We start from the raw sequence: 21,899 nt of genomic DNA, 5'->3' as shown, positions 1-21,899 counted from the left end.
ACCAAGTTTTCAGCTTCTAAAAAATTAATAGCTCGCATGAAAAGAATTGCCAAACGCGGCCTAATTTGAGACGATCCCTAAATCACACACAGGTACTATTCTAGAATTTTCTCAATTGAAAGTAAGCATCGCAAACGGGGCTTGAGCTTCATGGGGCTAATGTTCGGGCTTGTTCAAAATTTGACCACTTCTCGACCCAAAACCAACCCGATTTGCAGCCCTAGTAGTCTAGCAGCACAATTGGCCATCGGTAGTGGTACGCGGATTTAAACAATAAGAGCTCACTAATCGCCATTTGTTCGCGCAATTTCCCGAAACCCGAACTGGAACTCACAATTAGAGAGAGACATTGAAGTATTTTGTGAATTGTGTGATTCAAGGTGGAATCAGAAAGCGTGAAGCAAGGAGATGGTGAACAAGGCATGGAAGATAATCCCGCGGCCATTGCTAGAGACTGTTCTCAACAATCATGCTCAGCACCACCGTGTCCCGCAACCTCTCATTCTCCACGGACCAAGGGGCGTCGGAAAAACTTCTCTTATCCTCCACCGTAACCTCTCTCTCTCTCCCTCTCTTCCTCTATCGCTCTTTCTCCTCCGCTGCATCTACCTAATTTTGTTTACCTACAAAATGTTCTCTTTCAGGTCTCCTAGACGATTGGAATAAAGGACCCCATGTAACCGGCTACGTCGATTTCGGCCTTGCAGTGGAAGATCAGAACCACAGCAATCAGACCTCTCCATGGGCTTCATGGTCCACTTGTTCACCTCCCACCCTTCCCTCCCTCCGTTCCCAGCTCGAGAGATGCCTTGAATCAATGGTCCAAAAGGGCGTTCGCCTCGGCTCCATCGGTTCTCAACAAGTCTTCTCCACCCTCAACAAATGGCATGGACTCAACACCGCCCTCCGCCGCATTCTCCAAAACAACACCAGTTATTCCTCCACTGCTATCACCGTCGCCAATGACAAGGTTCCTACTTCTGTATTATGGTCCAGGGCGATATTTGCACTATCTGCTCGATCAAAGACCGATGAGATTGACTCACTACTGGGGTTACACGAGAAAGGTAAGCTTGTTACTCTCGAAGAAGCCTCCTACTTCAGGGAAGCAATGCTGTCCCTGCGGTTGGCAAAAGAGGTGCTTGAGGTGCAGCAGGGCTGGCGAGCTAAGGCAATTGCTCACTTAAATAGAACTGGTGGGTTTTCGAGGTCCCTTGCAAATTCGGCTACTGATTGGCCGTGCTTATTGTTGGAACTTTTGTCGGCCTCCGCTGAGATCGATTACTTTCAGGTATAATAATTACATTGATTTGGTCCTGTGTTCTCCCTCTTCTATTTCTGAGTAGTTTATTCACAATATTTTGGAGAAAGTAGTGGAGAAGTTTAATCCAACTTATATCGTATTCATTTTTTTTTTTAATGTTGTTCAAGACTTCGGTTCTTCTGATGTTTGTTTGATTGATGGAACCTCTCGTACTTTATTGAGCAGCCAAAGCTGGTCCTAAACAATATTGATCTTCTTCGCAATGCAATTTTAACGGATGAGTCAACAGTCTCTGCCTCAATGTATCATGACAGTCTTATTTACAGATTAATAGCATTGGGTGTCAATGAGAGGTGCCTGCCCGTTATACTTATAACATCTGATAGGTAAGCATAGCCCTCTATTCGCATTTCTTCTCAATTCATCTCTCCTATAACAACTGCTTTATGTTTATGCATGAGTAGTTTCTTGATTTTTTGTCTTCTATTCCTGAAACACGTTATTTTCCATATATAAAAAATCCTTTTAGCTTTTATTGGTTTTAACTAAGAACGAGGCAATAATAAATTTGGCATGAAGTTGGTACATTGTTATTTATGAAACGACTGGGATTTGTTATTCAAGATAGTGGCAGTGGATTGTTAGGAATTTAAGAGGGAACTCATGTTGCTCTCTCGTTCAATAATTTAGATCAGTTTCAGTATGTGTCTCAGTCAATGATGAAGTTGGCATGGCTTTGTTAATCTGCTGTGGCATTTGCAGGGTTGGAACCAGGATTCTGTGTTGTGGGGCGGGGGTTATTATTTTGTGTGGGGGGTCTATGCTGCATTTGGTTGCAAGAAAAATGGAAGAAAATAAAAAAAAAAATGAAAGAGAAAGGAAAAGTGGGAAGGAAACTAAGGCCCCATTTGGCATCAATTCTGAAGATTCTACTTCTCAAAATCCTTCTAAAAAGAATGGATTCTAAATTTTTCTGATTCTAAGAATCTATGTAGGTGTTTGGAAAACATTCATAATTCTTATTTCTCAGAATAAGAATGATGTTTGGCATGAGTCAATTTCTTCAAATTAATTCTATAAGTGACAATCACATAAAGCCAACTTGTAAATGGTTATCCATCACATCTCATTGCCATTCAAATAGTCTCAACTGCAGTTCAAATCTTCAATTGAAGGAATGACCCCAATCTACACATTATTACTAGCTTCAACTGGCTTCAAGTTTACTTCCTTGAGATCCATCTCTTGCAATTTGTTATCATCAAGATTGGAATAATTAAGAAAAGAGATTGTCCAGCTTGCTGTAAATGTGTCCAATATTTTTTGATGAATAATAATAAATTTATTAATTCAGAAGCTGATTTAGAGTTGTGAATTCATACAACATCCGAGGAAGAGGCGCGAGTTGCAGCCCCTCCTTGAATCTTACAAGTAAACTAGAAAAGAAATACAGGATTCATAGCTGAGCCCAAAACAATTCTTCCCTATTTACCCCTTGCTTGGCTAACAAATCTGACAAAGTATTTGCTGATCTCCCCACCCACTGTACAGTGACCAACATATTCCTTGTCAACCAACTGAATTTCTTCATTTCATTCTTGTAGCGCCATATAGCCTCTTCAGGATTTTTCAACCAACCCATGACCACTTTGGAATCCCCTTCGATTATTAGGTCCAATATTTTGATCTTTATAATAATCTATACCAGCTAGCAATTGGTGTAACTCTCTTTCCCCTGGTATCCTGCATGGATCTTGAACTCTTAAAAATCATATACAGTTCACTAACAGTTTTGTATTACAAGGCAACCTTTTACAATTGGATTATCTAACCACCCTTATCATTTGGTTATTTTCTACCATAAAAAATATCATTTGTTCATTAAGTTCATTCAAAAAAAGCAGTAAATCTCACCTTCATTAGACATTTTTCAATTGTTAAAACATAGATAACTACTTGGGGATGCTACTAAAATAAAAATAAAATAAAATAAAAACAATGCATTAAAAAGTAAATAAACAAACATTCCACCAAAATAATTGTTGTTGGAATTGTTTGGGGTGATGCTAAAATTGTAGAATAAAGATGTTTCAAATAAGCTGTCTCCAGGGCAATAAATCTAGGAACAAGTAATCAAAACTCTGAAGAAAAATAGATAACAAACTGGTTCAAAGAAATAGTTGCCAACTGATATAAAACCAGCCATAGAAAAAACTGGAGAGTTGTTAAGCAGATCTCTTGACCACTGATGCAGATTTTGTGTTTACAAACAAAAAAAAAAAAATACCTTACCGGAGAGGATTGACCACTGACGGAGAAGACAATTAGATCTTATGTAGCCGTTGAGAAGAGCAGCCGTTGAGCAGAGAGGGATTATGGACAATGAAAAGAAGATGAAAGAAGAGGGATTATGGGCTTAGGGTTTGACGATGTTATATTTTTATACAAAATTACATTAATACCCCTTTTCTTATGCGTAATTGATCTCATGTGTTTGCTTTTTTTAAAGGATGTAGCGAGAATTGTTGGGCCTCAAGAATCAAATTCTTAGAAGTGTCTTTTTTTCACTCCGCGGAATCGCGATTCGGGGGGGATTTTTTCATCCCATTTTGAATGAGAATCGATCAACTGGTTTTAGCAAAACGTGTCTCATCTCAAGAATCACCAGAATTGATAGAATCGCTCTCGGGGAGTGATGCCAAATGGGGCCTAAGAGAATTATCACAGTTTGGTTTCAGAAAGAAAACCAATTAGAAAATATTCATCAAAAAAATTACAAGAACAAGAAACAATAACGAGTAAAAGAATATTTCTATTTAGGAATTGATTGATTCCAAGTCCCCATGAACCATGCAGATTGGGGTTCTTAATTTTTCTTATGCATCAAGAAAAAGAAATCTAAAATAATGTATATCCAATCAAAAACTAAAGTAATGTATCAACATCTTCAATCCATACTTGCAGCAAACCAATGAAAAACAATAGAGTTCTTAACAAAGGACTTCCCAATGGTTACAATGCAAACTAGAAAGAGATGAAGAGAGTGGAGCCTGAAGGTTCACTTGAAGATATGTGTGCCCAGAGAGAGTTCAATGATATTGAAAGCACTGAAGAGCAAGTTGTGTTTTAAAAGAGAGAAGTGCAACTAGTACAACAAGCAGTGTATCGGAGTTTTATGTGAGAGACAAATACCACTTAGAAAAAGGAAAATTCTGTAAAGCAGTTGTGAGGTCAGCGCAGTATAGAGCAGAGTGTTGGGCAATCGAGAAACAACACATCCAAAAAATCAGTCTGGCACAAATGCGTATGCTGAGATGGATGAGTGGAAAAACTAGAAAGGATAGGATTAGAAATGAAGTCATTTGAAGGAGCACAGGAGTAGCTTCAGCCTCCAATAGGTGATAAAATGAGAGAAAGTAGACTAAGATGGTTCGGTTATGTGCATAGAAGGCTACCAACAACACCCAAAAGAAGTGATTTATTGCAAGCTGAAGGGGCTAGAAGGGCTAGGGGTAGACCAAAAAGGACATGGGTAGTAGCAATAAATGATTTAAGTGTCAATAATTTAACAACAGATATGACAAACTGAACGGAATGGCAAAACAGGATTCATGTAGCTGACTCCATATAGTTGGAGTAAGACATGGATGATGATGATGATGGTGATGACAACGATGATGAAATGCAACTAAAGTACAGAGAGTTCCTGGAACTTGAGACTCAAGGTTTGGTGCAGCCTTAAAGTAAAGGGCAGCCCAGTGCATGAGGCTCCCACCAATGCAGGGTTTGGGGAGGGACAGATTACGCAGCCTTACCCTGCAGATACACAGAGAGGCTGTTTCCGAGATTTGAACCCTGGTCACCGAGGTTGCAATGGAGCAACCCAACCATTGTGCCAAGGCCCCCCCTCTGGTTGACCTCAAATATAAGGCCTGAAAATGTTGAAATTCAAACTCTGACTTTTTCCCTCAGTTAATTCCATGGGGATGGAATCTTAATTAAGACTTGCTTAACCTGCCATTGGCCTTGAAACATTTCAACCCATATTGAGAAACACTTTTCCATTATATTTTCACGTGCTCAACCTTTTTGGGTACAAGAATGTATGCAAAACTTTTTCCCTGGTACAATATCAGATGCTAATATTTACCCACAGTAAGAGTTACCATCTCAAAGTGCTTAACCACTTTTTCCGCCCTTTTTTTATAGATTTCTCCTTTCTGTCATTGGAAATCCTTTTCCCCCTTCTGCAGCAAATTGTTTTCTATTTTTTTATATTTTGGTATCTAGACCTAATACTTGCTTTTGCTTCCCAGCTACTATTCATACCGAGCCTATATGGACTTTGGGTTTCCAGATATATTCATCTCCCGAGAGGTAGTCATGTTATTTGGGATACTCTTTTTTCTTTTTATTACTGAGTTATTATTAGGACTGTAAGGCAGGAAGGATGGTTGTGTCCTTCCTTGTCGGTGGCACGATTGCAAGACAATCATGTTGCCATTTGGAGGTAGTTGAGGCCAAAAGATAAACCTGAGTGGATGATCCAAGGCATTTCTTGTGTAACATTTCTCTGGACATCAGTTGTACTAGATTGTATAGTTGGGTAACCTTATATGGAAATTTTTGGCCAATAAGATCACATTTGGACTTATGAGATCTCATATTGGAACTTTCCACCGTGGCTTTATATGCAATACATGCCATGTGTTGTTTAGGGTAGATAGGCAAGTTCATATTCCAGATATAGCACACTTATCCTTCATATGTAGTTTTGTTCTGTTATTTGATACACATGTTAGACATCTGGTCACAAATTGATAATGTATGGCTAACTTCCATTATGACTTTGATCTGAAGACATTTGGATGGACTCCTCAAGAGGCTAAAATGCACATGGTTGCTGATTACTTCACAGCATCTGAGGTGAGCATTCTTTTTTTTTTTTGTGCTGTGTAAATCTTCTACCTTGGTAGTTAAGGTAAACTCATTCTGTTATTGAATTGCTTATATTAAAAAATATTCGCTACTCTTGTGTTGACTCTTCAGCATTCATAATGAGGTTTTCTAAATATTGTTTTTTGTTGAAGTTGTAGTGGGTACTGATTGCTGAAGTGCTAGGGCCAAATCCAAGACACCTCTCTGAGCTTTATGCACTTAAGCAAAGTAGTTATTACAAGTAAGTATTACTCCTTCTTGAGCAATATTTTCATCGCTTTTAGTAGTGATGGGATTGTGCATTTACTTGTTAACATGCATAATAGTTATATAAAGGTTTGACTTATTTACTGCAGTTCAATGACTCGAGATATATGCTTCAAGATTACTTGAGATAACATTTATAAAGAATAGGCATTTTCTTTATGTGTTATATTCATATGAAAAAGCACAAGAAAGCGAATGGTATTGTCTTTGAGCTCTTGGTTTAGGAATAGTAATTTTTTTTTTTTAAGATTACAACTAGACTTAAACATTCAAAGAGTTCCAGAAGTCATCTCCGAAATTTGCTTTGCTTAATCCTTCGAATTCTGGCAAAACAAAGACCCACCCTACAATCCTTGAACTGATGACAGCCTCGAACTTTCTGTTGCTTCTCGATTTTCCTTCAAATTTTCTTTTATTTCTTTCCTTCCAGGTTTCCCAACATGCAGCAAATGGAAATGGAACACAGCTCCAAATAATTTTTGTTTTGATGCTTCCATTCACCCTCAGTCAGCAGCCAAATATCTCCATGCAGTCACTAGGATCCCATCCATCCATGTTGAACAGCTTGAAAAAATAGGCCCAAATACTCCTAATGAAACTGCAGTGCACTAAAAGGTGAAGGATAGACTCCTCTTTAGACAAGCAAAGTGGGCATCTATTAGGAAACTGATGGCCTTTCTTTTTCAGATTGTCTTGAGTCAGGATACTTCCCATTGAAATGAGCCAAGCAAAAGCCTCCACCCTTGGGGGAATTGACTTCCCCCAAACTCCTTTAACTGAATCAGACTCTACCTGATTTCTGGACAGCATTGTAAAGAGACTTGACAGAAAATCTTCTGTTTCTATTTTCTTTCCACCATCTAGCATCTGGAAGTGAAGGATTCACTTCCACCTCTTGAAGCTTCTGCAACAGCCCCACACACTCCTCTATCTCCCAATCAAGCAGAGATCTTCTGAATTTAGGACACCACACCACTGCCCCATTGCAAAATTCATATAATTGAGAAATAGGTACACCGTACACCCTTCTTACTTAGACCATAAAGCCTAGAACATAGCTCACACAACTTTCCAACCACAATCTAGTTGCCCTCCCAAAATCTGACACTTGAACCACTCCCCACCTTCCAATAAAAAAAGGCTGAATCAACAAGTTAAATTTCATGATCCCTTTCTAGACACTCACCCCATAGGGAGATCGAATTTCCCTTACATCCAACCCAAAATTCACCACTCCATATTTGTAGGCCACCACCCTTCTCTATAGAGCTTACTTCTCTTTACCAAAGCTCTAAACCCATTTCCCCAACAAGGTCTTATTAAAAGTTCCCTCCCTTCTCACTCCCAATCCCCTATCCTTCTCGGCCCTACAAACCAGGTCTCAACTCACCAAATGATATTTCTTTTTCTCTACCTTTAGATTCCAAAGAAAGTCTGTCTGTAACTTTTCAATTTCTTCTTGAACCGAAGCTGGAACCTTAAGCAAAGACAAGTAGTAAATGGGTAAGTTGGAAAGAACACTCCTTATTAAAGTGATCCCCCCTCCCAAAAGATAGGTATTTGCCTTTTGAGGCACCCTAAAGCCACAACACGTTCCTCCAAGCAAGCCTGCTGAATCTCTCCCACCCCAATCTTCACACTCTGAGGTTGATTTTTAACCCCGAGAGAAATTGGAAGCTTTTGAGGATTCCTCTCAAGTTGTAAGATTGTTCTACAGATGCGTCCATGAAGATCAAGGTGTCATCGGTGTATTGAAGATGAGAAATGTTAAACTCTCAGGTCCAATCTTGAAACCAACCAACAAACCTGTATCTACTCCTCTATTCAACAACTTACTCAATACTTCCACTGCTAGGGCAAAAAGCAAGGGGGAATAAGGGATCCCTTTGCCTCAAACTCCTCGAAGCCTTAAAGAATTTTGTTGACACTCCATTAACCAAAGTTGAAAAGGATACTGATGAGATGCACACAAACATCCAGCTTCTCCGTTTCTCCCAAAACCCATCCTACTTAGCACCTCCTCTAAGAAACACTATTCTACATGATCATATGCCTTTTCCAAATCAATTTTGTAAACTACTCCACCTTCCCCATTTCTTATCCTTGCATCCACACATTTGCTTGCAATCAAAATTGCATCCAAAATCTGACACCCATGTATAAAAGCCATTTGAGTGGGACCCACCACCATATGAAAGACCTCTTTTAATCTTGTCGATAGCACCTTGGCAATGGTTTTGTATGGGCTTGATATCAAGCTTATAGGCCTAAAATCCTTCACCCTGGTTGCACCTACAACCTTTTTTATTACTTTCTTTTTATACCTATCCCCACCCCTTTTATTTTTGGCTCCCTTCTTAGCCTTGGGCCCACCACTACTACTCGCCTCAACCATTACCCTTTCATTTGAATTTCCATTATTACCTTCTAGGCTTGACCTGGCTTCCCCAAATTCTATTCCCATTTTTCCCTTACTCACCCGAGCACTTTCATCATCTTCTTCTTCCCCTTCCAGTTGTTCCCTTGTAACCAACGACTTTTCCCCTTCTCTTATTCTTTTCTCCTCTCTATCAGACCAAATCCTTTCTGTTGCATCTCTCTCAAAGATGCCTCCCCGACTTATGCACTGATCCTTTCCTGCGACTGCTAAACTCAATTGATAAACTTCTCTGGCGTAGAAGAGATCTAATGACGTTGGAATCAAACAAGCGTTCTCTGATCGCACTAAAATCCTAGCATATTGGAGTTGTTCCCACCGACAATTTCTAAAGTCAATACATCTGAACTCATCGCAAGCATTTCCAATATCTCTGAAAGTCTCCAAGCTCCAGGCGTGCAATGGGATGTCGTAGACATCAATCCAAACCTCGTCTGTCTTTTCTATCAATTTCCCAAAATCTGGCCTCCACCTATCGACACATAGCTTTGGCAACCTGATGACACCTTCTTTTTCTTGTTCCAGAACCATTTCCGTATGATATTTCTTCCTAAAGCTCAGCAGGAATGTGCAAGCCCCCTGTCTTTGCACATTCACTAAACCTCTTCCTTGCCATTCTTTAAAAGCCCAATCTTCCACATCTCTAGTGCCAGGGTCAGCTTTGATAAATCTCCCAACCAGGCAATGCTGTAAAAGTTCTAACCTCTCAGTAGAAATCACTAATTGCAAATTTAGTCGAATTTCTTGTGAAAGGAAAGAGGAAGATAAAGATTTCAGCAGTAGAGAAGAAAAGAGAAGGAGAAAAGAGTAGGAAATCAACCAAGATTCTTAGATTAACCCTAGCTGCCAACCCCTCATTATATTTATACTTAACTTAAAGGATGAGACATTACAAGGATGCCCTTATTAGGGCGGCTACTAATGTAGCTGAACAGTCACAACTTAAAAACATAAACTAATGGGCCTAAAGCTCAACAACTTCCTAACTAAATTCCATCTTTTGATCTTGCAACTTCAATACCTAAGAAGTATCTCAGTTCTCCAAGATCCTTAATTTCAAATTCTTTATGTACATTCCTTTTCAGACAATCAATCTCACTTAGATCATTCCCCGTGACAACAATATCATCCACATAAACAATTAGGACTAACACCAAAGATCCCCTTCGCTTCACAAACAAGGTATGATCGGATTGAGTCTAAGTGTAGCCAAAAGCAATCAAGGCCTTTCTAAATCTATCAAACCATGCTTTAGGAGATTGTTTCAAGCCATAAAGTGACTTCTTAAGCCTGTATACCTTTCCCTTTTTAGTATAATTGTAAAAGCCAACAGGAAGATCCATATACACTTCCTCTTGCAGATCCCCATTTAGGAAAGCATTCTTCACATCAAGTTGAAACAAGGGCCAAGAGTATGAGGCAGCAAGAGAAAGAAGTATCCGAACAGAGGTCATCTTTGCAATGGGTGCAAAGGTCTCAAAGTAATAAATGCCATAGGTCTGTGTGTTCCATTTTGCAACAAGTCTTGCCTTGTACCTTTCTATACTTCCATCTGCCTTATATTTTAATGTGAAAACCCATCTGCATCCAACTGTCTCCTTGCCTTCTGGTAGATCCACAATGTCCCATGTCTGATTCTTAATCAAAGTTGCCAACTCTTCCTGCATAGTTGTCTTTCACTCAGGTTTGGAGAGAGCCTCACTAACACCTTGGGTATAGACATTGAGTCAAGAGAGGAAAGAAAATCACGATAGGAAGGAGAAAGTCCACTGTAGGATAAATACTGTGAAATACAATGAGCAGTACACTTTCTCTTCCCTTTTCTGAAAGCAATAAGAAGATCAAGGTTATCTGTAATAGGGTTAGTAGAATCAATGGGAACTAAAACAATAGCGAGACCTAGAGGAATACTTGAATCCATGTCAGTTGAATCTAGAGTCTCCAAAGAATCGACAGGAAGTGATGTGAGTTCTACTGTAGTGGAATCAACCTCCTTGTGAAGTCTCTGTTGTAAGTAATGCTGAGAAGCAGGACACAAAGGAGGTGGTAAGGTAGGTGACATAGGAGGTGGTAAGGTAAGTGACACAGGATGGTCAAGCACAAGAGTAGACACAGGGACTGGAACTGGGAGAGCAATAGACTGTTGACTCACTTCTCCAAAACACTCCCCCTGAGAAGGATTCTTTGAGAAGAAGTACATGGATTCAAAAGAGTGACATCCATGGTAACATACCGGCTCCCAGAGACTGGATCATAGCAGCAGTACCCTTTTTGATTTTCTGCGTATCTAAGGAAGACACACTTCTTTGCCTTGGGATCAAGCTTCGAGTGGTGAGGACCAAGGATATGTGCAAAGCAAACACACCCAAATACCCTGAGAGGAATATGAAACATCTCCCCCTCAGGAAAAATGAGACTGAATGGGGTGCTGAATCCAAGTATACGAGAGGGCACCCTGTTAATCAGATATACTACTGTGGGAACTGCATCACCCCAAAACCGAACTGGAACTGTAGATGTGATCATCATGCTTCTTGCAATCTCAACAATGTGTCTGTTCTTCCTTTCTACAACACCATTCTGCTGTGGACTTTCAAAATATTCCCTGGCACTGTCTGATCTGAACACCTTTATTCTTGTTCCAAACTGTGTTAGCACCATCTAATGAAATTGCCTCACCAAGGATGGTACTTCATCGCGGGATCTCATCAGGTAAATCCAAGAGTATCGTGAGAAATCATCCACAAATAAGAGAAAATATCGATAGCCTCCCATAGAAGGAACATGGTAAGGTCCCCACACATCCGAATGAATAACATCAAAAGAAGAAGAACACCTTTTATTACTAGGTTTAAATGAATGTCTACAATGCTTTCCAAGTTGACAACCTTCACACTCTAGACTTGACAAACTAACAGACTCAAAGAAGAAAAAGGTAAATGGCCCAAACGATTATGACAAAGCATAATTTGACCCACAGACCCTGACTCACTATCCCTACTGACATGATGACTCTGATGAGGAGGAAGTACATTCAGGAGGTAGATCCCATTCACTTCACGACCACTCCCAATCGTCCTCTTTGAATCCAGATCCTACAAAATACAATGACCAGGAGAAAAAATTACTGAGCAGTTCAGGTTCTTAATCAAACTATTAATAGATAACAAATTAGTGTTCAATCTGGGAACATGAAGGACAGAGGGTAGAGAAATAGAATCACTAATCTTGACAGATCCCTTCCCAGCAATAGGAACATGGGATCCATCAGCTGTGGAGACCCTATCTCTGCCAGAGTAGAATTGGTAAGAAGAAAAAATAGTAGAGCTATGGGTCATGTGCTCTGAGGCTCCAAAATCTAAAATCCAAGGAGGTCCCTCCTTACCTGAAGTAGAAACATAATTTGGAGTGACGTGTGAACTACCTATGTGAGCAAAGGAATTCGAGTGGACTCCACCAATGACACCTATACCTTGCTATCCACTTGCCGCTGAACTGGAACTGGTTGTATCCTGTTGGTTCAAAAGTTGCCCATACCTCTCAAATTCGGCCCTTACTGCAGTAGCTGCAATAGACTCCAAAGCAGCTATAGTAGGAGGGGCCGGAATGTCACCAGTAACTACCATGTGTGCATTTCCCTTCTTATTTTTCAGTCTAGTTGGCACAAGATGTGGGTGAAGCTTCCAGCAAGTTTCTCTTGTGTGTTTAGGCTTCTTACAGTAGTCACAGATCAAATCTTTTTTATCTTCCTTCTTGATTTTGCTGCCACCCCGATCTCCACTTTGTTTAGGTTTCGTAGTACTTACCATGGTAGACTGATCAGAAACAGGATTTTTCATCATCACATCTCTCCTGCACTCCTCCCCTGACACAAAGGCATATGCCTGGGAGAGGGCAACACTATTCCTGGATAGAAGATGTCTTGCAATATCATACTCAGGATTAAGGCCAGCAAGAAATTCAAACACCCTATACTTCTCTGGATGTTTCTGATAGGTAGTTGCATCCTTAGTGGTTTCCCAAGCAAATGTCTCTAAATGATCAATCTCCTGCCACAGGGTTTTAAGGGCTGAAAAATAGGCTGCAACAGGTCTATCTCCCTGCCTTGTAGAAATAATATGATTTCTCAACTAATAAGCCCTACCAACATTCTCCCTCTGTGAATAGGTTTCTGCAACCCCATCCCATATTTCCTTAGTTGTATTTGCCCATAAAAAATTTTTATTTATATGGGGCAACATGGAATTACACAACCAAGTCATCACCATATAATTCTCCTGTACCCACCGGGAGTTGCTAGTTTCGGGTTTCACTTCTTCACCAGTGATATACCCTAATTTCCCATGAGCACCAATGACCATCTTTGCAGATTGTGACCATTCTAAGTAATTTGCACCATCCAACCTAACTGTAGTAATGGTCCCAGCCCTGAAAAGGTCTCCAGCACCTCCTTCCACTGGTCCCATTTCACTCCCGGGCTTATTTTCAACTCCGTGACCCTCCATGCTTCTCAAAAAATGTAAAGAAAATAACTGAAATATGCAAAAAGATCAAACGAAACACTTCTGGAACCAACAACACCTTTCTGGTGTCCTAGACTATCTTCCCACAAAAGATTCCTTTTCTGTGGGATGGGAGAAGAGAGAGAAGAGGCAATCGCTCTCTCTAGAAGCCTCCAAATCAGGCAGGACTTGAACAGCCCTTTACAGAAAACTCCAAGGAACCCTAAAAAATTAGGGCGCCACTTTCTAAGTCAAAATTGAAGAGAAACCCTAGACCAGCTACAGGGCACACAGATCCACCAAAAAAATCCAAAAATTGGGCTTACCTGAGAACTTTGATCAGCCTCTTAAATCACCATCCAATCGGCCGATCTAGGGCTGCATGAGAAAACAACTCAAGGAACCTTCGGCCCGCTCTGATACCAAGTAGGAATCACTAATTGCAGATTTAGTCGAATTTCTTGTGAAAGGAAAGAGGAGGAAGATAAAGATTTCAGCAGTAGAGAAGAAAAGAGAAGGAGAAAAGAGTAGTAAGTCAACCAGGATTCTTAGATTAACCTTAGCCGCCAACCCCTCATTATATTTATACTTAACTTAAAGGATGAGACATTACAAGGATGCCCTTAGTAGGGCGGCTACTAATGTAGCTGAACAGTCACAACTTAAAAACATAAACTAATGGGCCTAAAGCCCAACAACTTCCTAACTAAATAACTTAAAATAAGAATAAAAACAACTAGGCCCAACTCAACATCCTTGAATCCTATCTCACCCTTCAGTGATAGCCCTTGCTTTGCCATTGCTATCGTGCAAAGAAAATCTATGAACATGAACAACGCTGTTGTCTTAGGCTCTCGGCTCTCCTGTTCTTGGAAGGGCATGGGAAGACAAAGTTGTTAACTGAATGGCTCAAAAGTTGAGATTTCTAAAAGTATTTTTAACCTGTAAAACTTTTCAATGCTAGACCCATTAGTGTTTATTCAGCATGCAGCCCTTAGTCTGCGGTTCTGCTGTTTGTCTTGTTTGTTTTAATTTTGTTTTCATCTCTTTATTGCACCATTTGTCTTGTTTGTTTTAATTTTGTTATGGAAAATATTATAAAGCTGCCACCTTCTTCTGTAACTGTTAAGTACTTACCACTCGGTTCTGCGGTTCTGCTGTTTCACCACATTAGTTGGATTGTCAACATTTTTTCATTCCCAAGTCCTAACACAAAATGATGTTGCATTAGCAACCACTGTCAACAGTTGAAAAATGACCAATATTTTAGAGCATTTTCAGCATCTCCTCCATTTTATTAGAAACTTTATCATATACAATTGATATTACACTTTAGCTCATACACTTTTTGTTCCTTTTTTCCCCTTTCCTGGTGGGTCATGGAGAACAGCGAAGGAACTTTTGAGGACATTATAGATGCATATTTGGCATTTTTGCAAGTAAGTATTCTACAATTGCATCTTCATTCAGGAATTACTTTCAACTCCTTTGATTGAGATATTACATTTTAGAAAGTGCTCTGCTAGTATTTTTCTAGTCAATATTTTGAATGTTCACTTTTGAATGTTTGCATACATTAAATATAGTGATTTTTTGCACATTGAAGGGTCTAGATGAGGTAGTGGCAGACCATAAAGGACATGGCCACATGGGTTAGAGTAGTGAGAAATTATTTGAGGGCCCATGGTTTAACAATAGATGTGGCACTGAACAGAGTGGAATTGTGGAGCAGGATTCATGTAGCAGACCCCATACAGTTGAGATAATGCCTAGTTGAGTTGAGCCATGAAGTTGCTAAGATCAGTGTTATCAGAACTGGAGCAAACAAGATGGTTGAATCAGTGATGCAGTGACCTAACTGGGTCCTGGTTAATTGATGTTTATGGTCTCAACTCTCAAAATAATTTATCTTACAACCTATCTGATGGAAAAGAGACTGTTGGCTAACAGTGGAGTGATGGTTCATGGTTCAACAATTCAATGTCAGGCTTGTTGTGTGAAACTGTTATATCAACCTGACCTCAGTAAGAAGCAAACGAAGTTTAAAATAAGAAATATCATTTAAAAAGGTTGCAATTTTTTCTCATGTATAATGATAATTATCATAATTTTTTAATATTCCCCATATTTTAAATAGTAGTTTTATAAGTGTAATTAATTCATTATCTTAATTATATCTTATTAATGTCAATGTAATTAATATATTAAAAATAATGATGTGTTTATGTTGCCCAACTAAATTTACATTTTTTGTATCTTAAAACTATCTGACTGTAATTAATATATTAAAAAATAATGATGTGTCAATGTAATTCTAATGGTTTATTTTCTTGTGCATCTTTCTTTGGTTTGCTCACTCATATTAACCCTATGGGGGTGAACTTCCTAGTGAGAGAAATTTGGACTAAACCGATCCCTCCAAAAGTACAAGCTTTCTGCTGGGAAGTGTTCCTAGGGAAGGTAAACACTTGTGATGTGCTACAGAAAAGGAGGCCAAACAATTGCCTCTCTCCTCATGTGTGTCCTTTGTTTGGGATGTGGTGAAACTCTAACCCACTTACTATTATCCTGCTCTTTTGCTTCTGGTATTTGGAATGTTGTTTGTTCTCTCTTTGGATGTAGATGGGCTCCCCCACAGGATGTGGTAAGTCTATTTGTCCCTTTTTCCTGTGTCAACGGAAGAAAAGGGGAAAATGTATATGGAAGGCAGTGAGAGCAACTACAGTATGGACTATTTGAAAGGAAAGAAACCGAAGAATCTTTTCAGGAAAAAGCAAAACAATGGAGGAGGTTATTGAAGCCATAAAAATTAGAACTGCACATTGGGTAAAGACCATGGAATGGAAGCCACAAGCATGGAACAAACTAAAACTGAATTTTGATGGGAGTTCTCTTGGCAACCCTAGAAGGGCAGGCATAGGGGGTGTGTTTAGAAATTATCTAGGTGTGGTGGTGGCACTCTACTCTGGACCAATAGGTTATGGTGACTCAATACAGGCTGAATCTCTAGCCCTACTTCAAGGTCTAAAGATGGCTGAGGAGATAGGAACAACAGACTTAGAAATTGAAGGAGACTCTCTATTGGTCATCTCTTGGGCCAAAAACATCACATCAGCACCTTGGAAGCTCGAGTTTATTTTCAAAGAAATTGACACACTTGCAAGGAAGTTCAACTCTCAGTTTGGTTGGGTTAAAAGGGATGCAAATGGGATGGCGGATACCCTAGCAAAACAAGGGGCAAATAGATCTTCATTGTATTGGGCAGAATTGTAACTGATTGCTAGAGATTGCAAATTCCTATGCAATCTTTAGCTATTGTATCTTAATCTCTCTGTTTTTAATGAAAGATTTTTACTGATCAAAAAAAAAAACTATCTGACTGTGATCTCTTGTAACTACAATCTGCAATGAAATGAGAAAATATGAAATCTTGATAGAAAATTCTAGTCGAATAAAATATCTATCCCTTTTCCAATTCAAATAATACAGTATTTCTTGGGCCTCAGTTTAAGACCCTAGGTTTATGTTTCCTGAAAATACCAAGGTTTACAGGGCCCTTCTAAAACTTTTTAATTCAGTTATTTCATCTTGGATCTGATCAGATAGTATCAGGCTACACAGGCAAGATTATATAGCCTATCTACTAGATAGGATTCCCAATGTAACACTGTTTGCAAAGGGGTCATGAATCATGGATTTAGCCATTTCCACCTAAAAGGTGCTTTGGAAAGAGTGTAAAGGGCAAAGGAGCTAAATATTAGAAAACTGGTTGTTGAGGGTGACTCTGTAGTGATGGTGTTAATTGGTTGCAGCAAGAGGAAAATGGATTCTGGAGTTATTAACGAAAAAAGGAGATTTAGATGGCTGACACGGAATATGAAAGTGAGGCTTCAGTGGGTGAGTCAAAGTGCCAATTCTTTTGCTGATGCACTAATCAAGGGGTGGGAAGGGGTAACATGTTTTGGGTTCTGTTGTAAGTTGGAATTTTGGTGGGGAGGGCTAAGAGAGCTTATCCCTCCTCTTCTCTTGTTTTCTGTTGTACTTTCTTAATACTTAATGAAATAATTCAATTTCTAAGAGGTGCTTGTCTATTATCTCAAGATATGATGTTCCTGTCCAGAGTAGCAATGCTATTGGTATATCTTGTTTTTCTTGTGCCAGGCACAAGTGCATCTTGCACAGTTGCATCAGGTATCTGAAATGTTGTGTGGGCCCACATATTAGATAAGCCACCTCAACTGACATAATTTTCTGGCTTTTTATTGTACAATGCAGTTGTAACTTAAACAAAAGAAAGAAAAAAAAAAAGAAAAAATTTGTATTGCTAGCATAGCTCATCCAAAAAATTTGCATGTGCCTAAGCACATCTTTCATTCTTGTGATTTCTTTATTTTATATAGGTAACTGTAGTCAATCCTGCCATGGAATCAGCATTCTCCACTAGCATAGCTCATCCAAAAAATTTGCATGTGCCTAAGCACATCTTTCATTCTTGTGATTTCTTTATTTTATATAGGTGACTGTAGTCAATCCTGCCATGGAATCAGCATTGTCCATTTTGCAACAGTTTGCCATTGATGCATGCAATGGAAAGATTTCAAAAGATCGACTGCGCTTTGGTGCTCCATGGAGGCATCCCCCGCATACGGACAATCCTACTATGCTTTTAGAATGGGCAAAGCTTCAACTAACTGATTTCGTTCAATCTTTTGTTAAGGCTGAATTTGGGGTGATTATTCTTGTCTTATATTCACTTTACCTATTGGTTCTATTTAATGTTCTACTTTTGATCAGCAATGTACCAGTTGTGGTATAAGAATTACTTGAGTTTTATTGGATGATAAATGCATTTGTTCTCCAATACCTAAAAGGATGCTGTATCCACTTTTGAGCATTTGATTTTACCTAAGATTTCATAGGTTCCTTGGTTAAATATAAGATAGTCATACCTAAAAGGATGACTATCTTATATTTAACTTAATAGTTGCATAAAACACCAGAAATAATCCTTCCTCTGATTGTAGTTTGCTTTTTATGTAATTTTAACCTGTCACCCACTTGCCTTTCTGCAGGTTAACTATCTAGCTGATTGTAGCCTTGAGATCCTGGATGATCCTTCTGCGACGGCAATGATGGAGGTATGCCTCTTTCTGATTATTTGTTTTATTATTTATCTGGTCTCGTTGATTACACCGTCTCCTTATTTTTCCTTGTATTAGGTTGGTTTACTATATGCACAACGGGATCCATCCTTCATTCGCCCTGTCTCTCGAGGTATTCAGAGGTGCCTTGTTAGATGGTGAGCAACTTGGACATGCCATTCTCATAGTGTTTGCTTTTCACTTTTATGTTTTTTTTTTTCACAACCAAAATGTTTCTGTGCTGCAGGCTTGTCCAGGAAAAGATGAAGATGGCCTTTGTCCAGTCCCTCCGGTATTTGTGGCAGAGACTTGTGCGTGGCCGCAGCTATCGCCATTTGATGAAGGAAGCAGGCTATAAGTAGACTAGTAAAGTTTGTAAAACCACGTGTACATGATTGTTTCGTTTGCCTTCACCCTCTAGTTAATCTCATTTTGCCAACCATAATGAATTTTGTTTGACTGATCTGCTTAGTTTTACTTGTGGACTTAATCTACTCTTTAATAACTATTAATTTTGAACTTATGTTTTGCAAAATTGTATGAATAACCTTTCAGGCTAGTTGTGGCTAAGGCATATGCATGTTGTACTGGTGTATATCTTTCCATTGCTATCACTTGTAAGTGTTTGTTCATGGTAATTAATGTTTTAGATGTTTGTTAGTTTTCTAATTGGTACAGCTTTGCTGTGAGTTCTGTATGTAATCTCTTATTAATTAGTTTTAGAATGTAATGGCACCTAGTTATTGCAGTACTTCCCTTTTATTTTGTGGTTTTTCCATTACTCCATTTTGGTTTCTTTCTGTTTGTTACCATATGGTAACCATGCTGTACTTCGTCTTCATTTGACTTCTGTTCTAATGCCATACATGTTTCTAGAAAAGGTTTGGGCTAAAATTCTAAACTTAAGTCTGATCTGTATAGCAGGGCACAGGCAGTGGTGGAATCTGCTAAAATGGAGACTCCAGCAATTGATATATTGTATGTTATCATCTTCGCTTGTTTATTTGCTTCTCATTCATATTCTGTATTTTTGTGTTGCATGTGCACTGGTAATTGGCATCACGTTTGTATTATTGCAATTGAACTGACATCTGCCCTATAGAAGGCATAAGTAATTGAGCGTAGTTCCATGCAGGTCCTTCTTTGTTTCTCCTTTTGTTGTTTTTGAAAGTGTCTTCTATAAAGTTCATCTTGTGAAATTTATGGCAATTAGTTTTCTTCTGTGCCATTTCATATAGTCATGGTATTCATATATGTCTGAATTAAACATTAGCTGATGGATGTCAGGGTTATGGATGGTGGGTATTGATGAAAACAATTGTCAAAAAAGTGGCATTGTTAAGAAATTATGAGATATTATTTCCGATTTGTTTGCAGGCAAATCCCTTTTTTTATTATTTTAGAATGTTTTGTATTCTTTCATTATATCAGATCCCAAATGAGGCCTGGTGTTTCTTGTTTTCCATTTGTAGGCCATGAGGAAAGCAAGTCCTGATGTTAATATGCATGTGGACCAAACATGAAGCACCTTTTTAAATGTTATCAAGCACCGTCTTGCTGAAGATGATTATTTTGGTCTATCAGTGTAAAAATGGGAGTTTTAGTTCAAGAAAATGAAAAAAATGGGTGCTTGTTTATTGTTCCAGAGGATGAAGTCCGGTCAGTAAACAAATTATTGAAATTAGTAAGACCGCTTTTTAGGTCTCCTTTAGCATGAATTGTTTTTTTTTTTCCTTGACAACTGTAACGTCTCCCAAGAGCTTGTCAAATACAGTCAACTATCAAAGGAGGGATGTGATGCCCTGGATCCTCTTAAGGATGCAGTATCACAGTGTATGCTGAGCATTTGCATATCAAATGTCTGGAGTTGACATTTCATCTCACTGTTTGTTAGTATTTAGTCATTGCATTTTGGCTTCTGTAACTTGTTTTGTTGAGTATCCAATCAGACATGATTAAATTTGTTTCTTTGCTTTTCTTGATTTTGGGTTGTTTTTCAATTTTGGTAAAGCAAAGTAACATAAGACTAATTAGGGCCCTGTCAGGGCGTAAAGCCATACGCAGGCAAAGCGATGAGATGACAGCTCTTCCCACGGTCTTAGTGGGGCTTGGGTAGGGATGGCAGTTTCGTGGGAATTTTCGGGTATCCTATCCGTCCCAACCCTAATAGGATCCATTTATCAAAATCTTATAGGTTTGGGATTTTAGATTAAAACCCTACAAGGTTTGGATTTTCAGACGGGTTTGGATTTTGACTTTAGGGTATCTGAAACTTGATATCTGGGATTCATAAATATGAATCTATTATATTATATATCATATAGAAATTTATAAATTTATAAATTTTAAGTACTAAGATGATTATATTAATATTTTATCAGTATAAATTTTTGGGGATTAAAATCATCATTTAATGTAAATTTGGATTAGATAGATTGTTTATTTCATTTAGTTATAAAATGTTAATTTTAAATATTATTTTTTTTAATTTAATTGTAATTGTGAATCATAAACATGTATTGATTGTTTTGATGAACACAAAAGTTAATAAAATCTATTTTATTTCATTAAATAATATAGAAGGCGAGATGCTTAGTGGCTTAAAGTAGTGTTAAGAGATTTGGCGTTGTCATTAAATGATTTGAATTCAAGTCACATTATAAGCCTTAAGAAACTTTTTTTAAGTAGAAAACATTTGGTCAAAGGTTTAATGGGTTTGGGATGGGTTTGAGAAAAATTGAGAGAAAGTTAAACGGGTTTGAAATCAGGAATACATAAGCGAGTTTAGAAATGGGATTCCTAAGCTTGGGCTCATATTCATGTCAACCAACGACACGATGGACCCTACCATTTAGAAGGGACAGAACAGAAGAAATCTCAGCAAAGGATGATTCATCATCCTTTTAGATGGGAATGATAAATCCATCCTTTTTTCTTCCAAGAAAAGGATGATTCATCATTCATGTATGTGGAATCTTAGGCTATATTTATTAAAACTCTTCTTCAAAGAATCGCCATTTGAAGAATTTGTTTTGAGTCCCATTCTCTGAAAGCGTATCAAACGCAGCATTGTTTTCTGTATGGATATTGTTCTTATTTGTGGAAGATTACAATACTTCACTCCTGTTTTTACATCATTATTTGATCAAACCTAAACCAAATTCAAAAAAAAAAAAAAAAAAGATGAAAAGAAGAAATACAAATTTTCTTTCGAGTGAAAAAAGAAGAAATACAAATAGACATTCCCTTTTTTTTTTGTAAAAAAATAGATATTCCCTTGGTAAAATTGATTTCCTTCAGAAGTTTTTATACATAGAAACTTAATTTAATAGAAGGATTAAAGCCATACA

The 21,899-nt window shown here is 38.4% G+C and overlaps 1 protein-coding gene across 11 annotated transcripts; it reads left to right on the top strand.

Moving 5' to 3' along the window:
- The first annotated feature begins 155 nt into the window (after positions 1-155).
- LOC104594108 (uncharacterized) lies at positions 156-20,517 on the top strand. Of its 11 annotated transcripts, none has more exons than XM_010254261.3 (14): positions 156-550; positions 645-1,291; positions 1,490-1,650; positions 5,581-5,641; positions 6,125-6,190; positions 6,361-6,443; positions 14,799-14,847; positions 17,925-18,137; positions 18,481-18,546; positions 18,628-18,707; positions 18,797-18,915; positions 19,105-19,166; positions 19,474-19,527; positions 20,022-20,517. In XM_010254261.3, exons 1-11 carry the CDS (start codon positions 409-411, stop codon positions 18,909-18,911), a joined length of 1,683 nt encoding a protein of 560 aa, XP_010252563.1. In that variant the 5' UTR covers positions 156-408; the 3' UTR covers positions 18,912-18,915; positions 19,105-19,166; positions 19,474-19,527; positions 20,022-20,517. The 11 variants fall into 11 exon arrangements, with proteins under 11 accessions (XP_010252563.1, XP_010252558.1, XP_010252562.1 ...); XM_010254256.3 differs by having other exon boundaries at positions 19,471-19,527; XM_010254260.3 differs by having other exon boundaries at positions 18,797-18,920.
- The last annotated feature ends 1,382 nt before the right edge of the window (positions 20,518-21,899 follow it).

The sequence above is a fragment of the Nelumbo nucifera genome, chromosome 1 (assembly GCF_055504915.1).
Source record: "Nelumbo nucifera cultivar China Antique chromosome 1, China Antique-T2T, whole genome shotgun sequence".
NCBI classification, from domain to species: Eukaryota; Viridiplantae; Streptophyta; class Magnoliopsida; order Proteales; family Nelumbonaceae; genus Nelumbo; species Nelumbo nucifera.
Note: the sequence above shows the minus strand (reverse complement) of the source record. Positions and strands in the feature narration are given on the sequence as shown.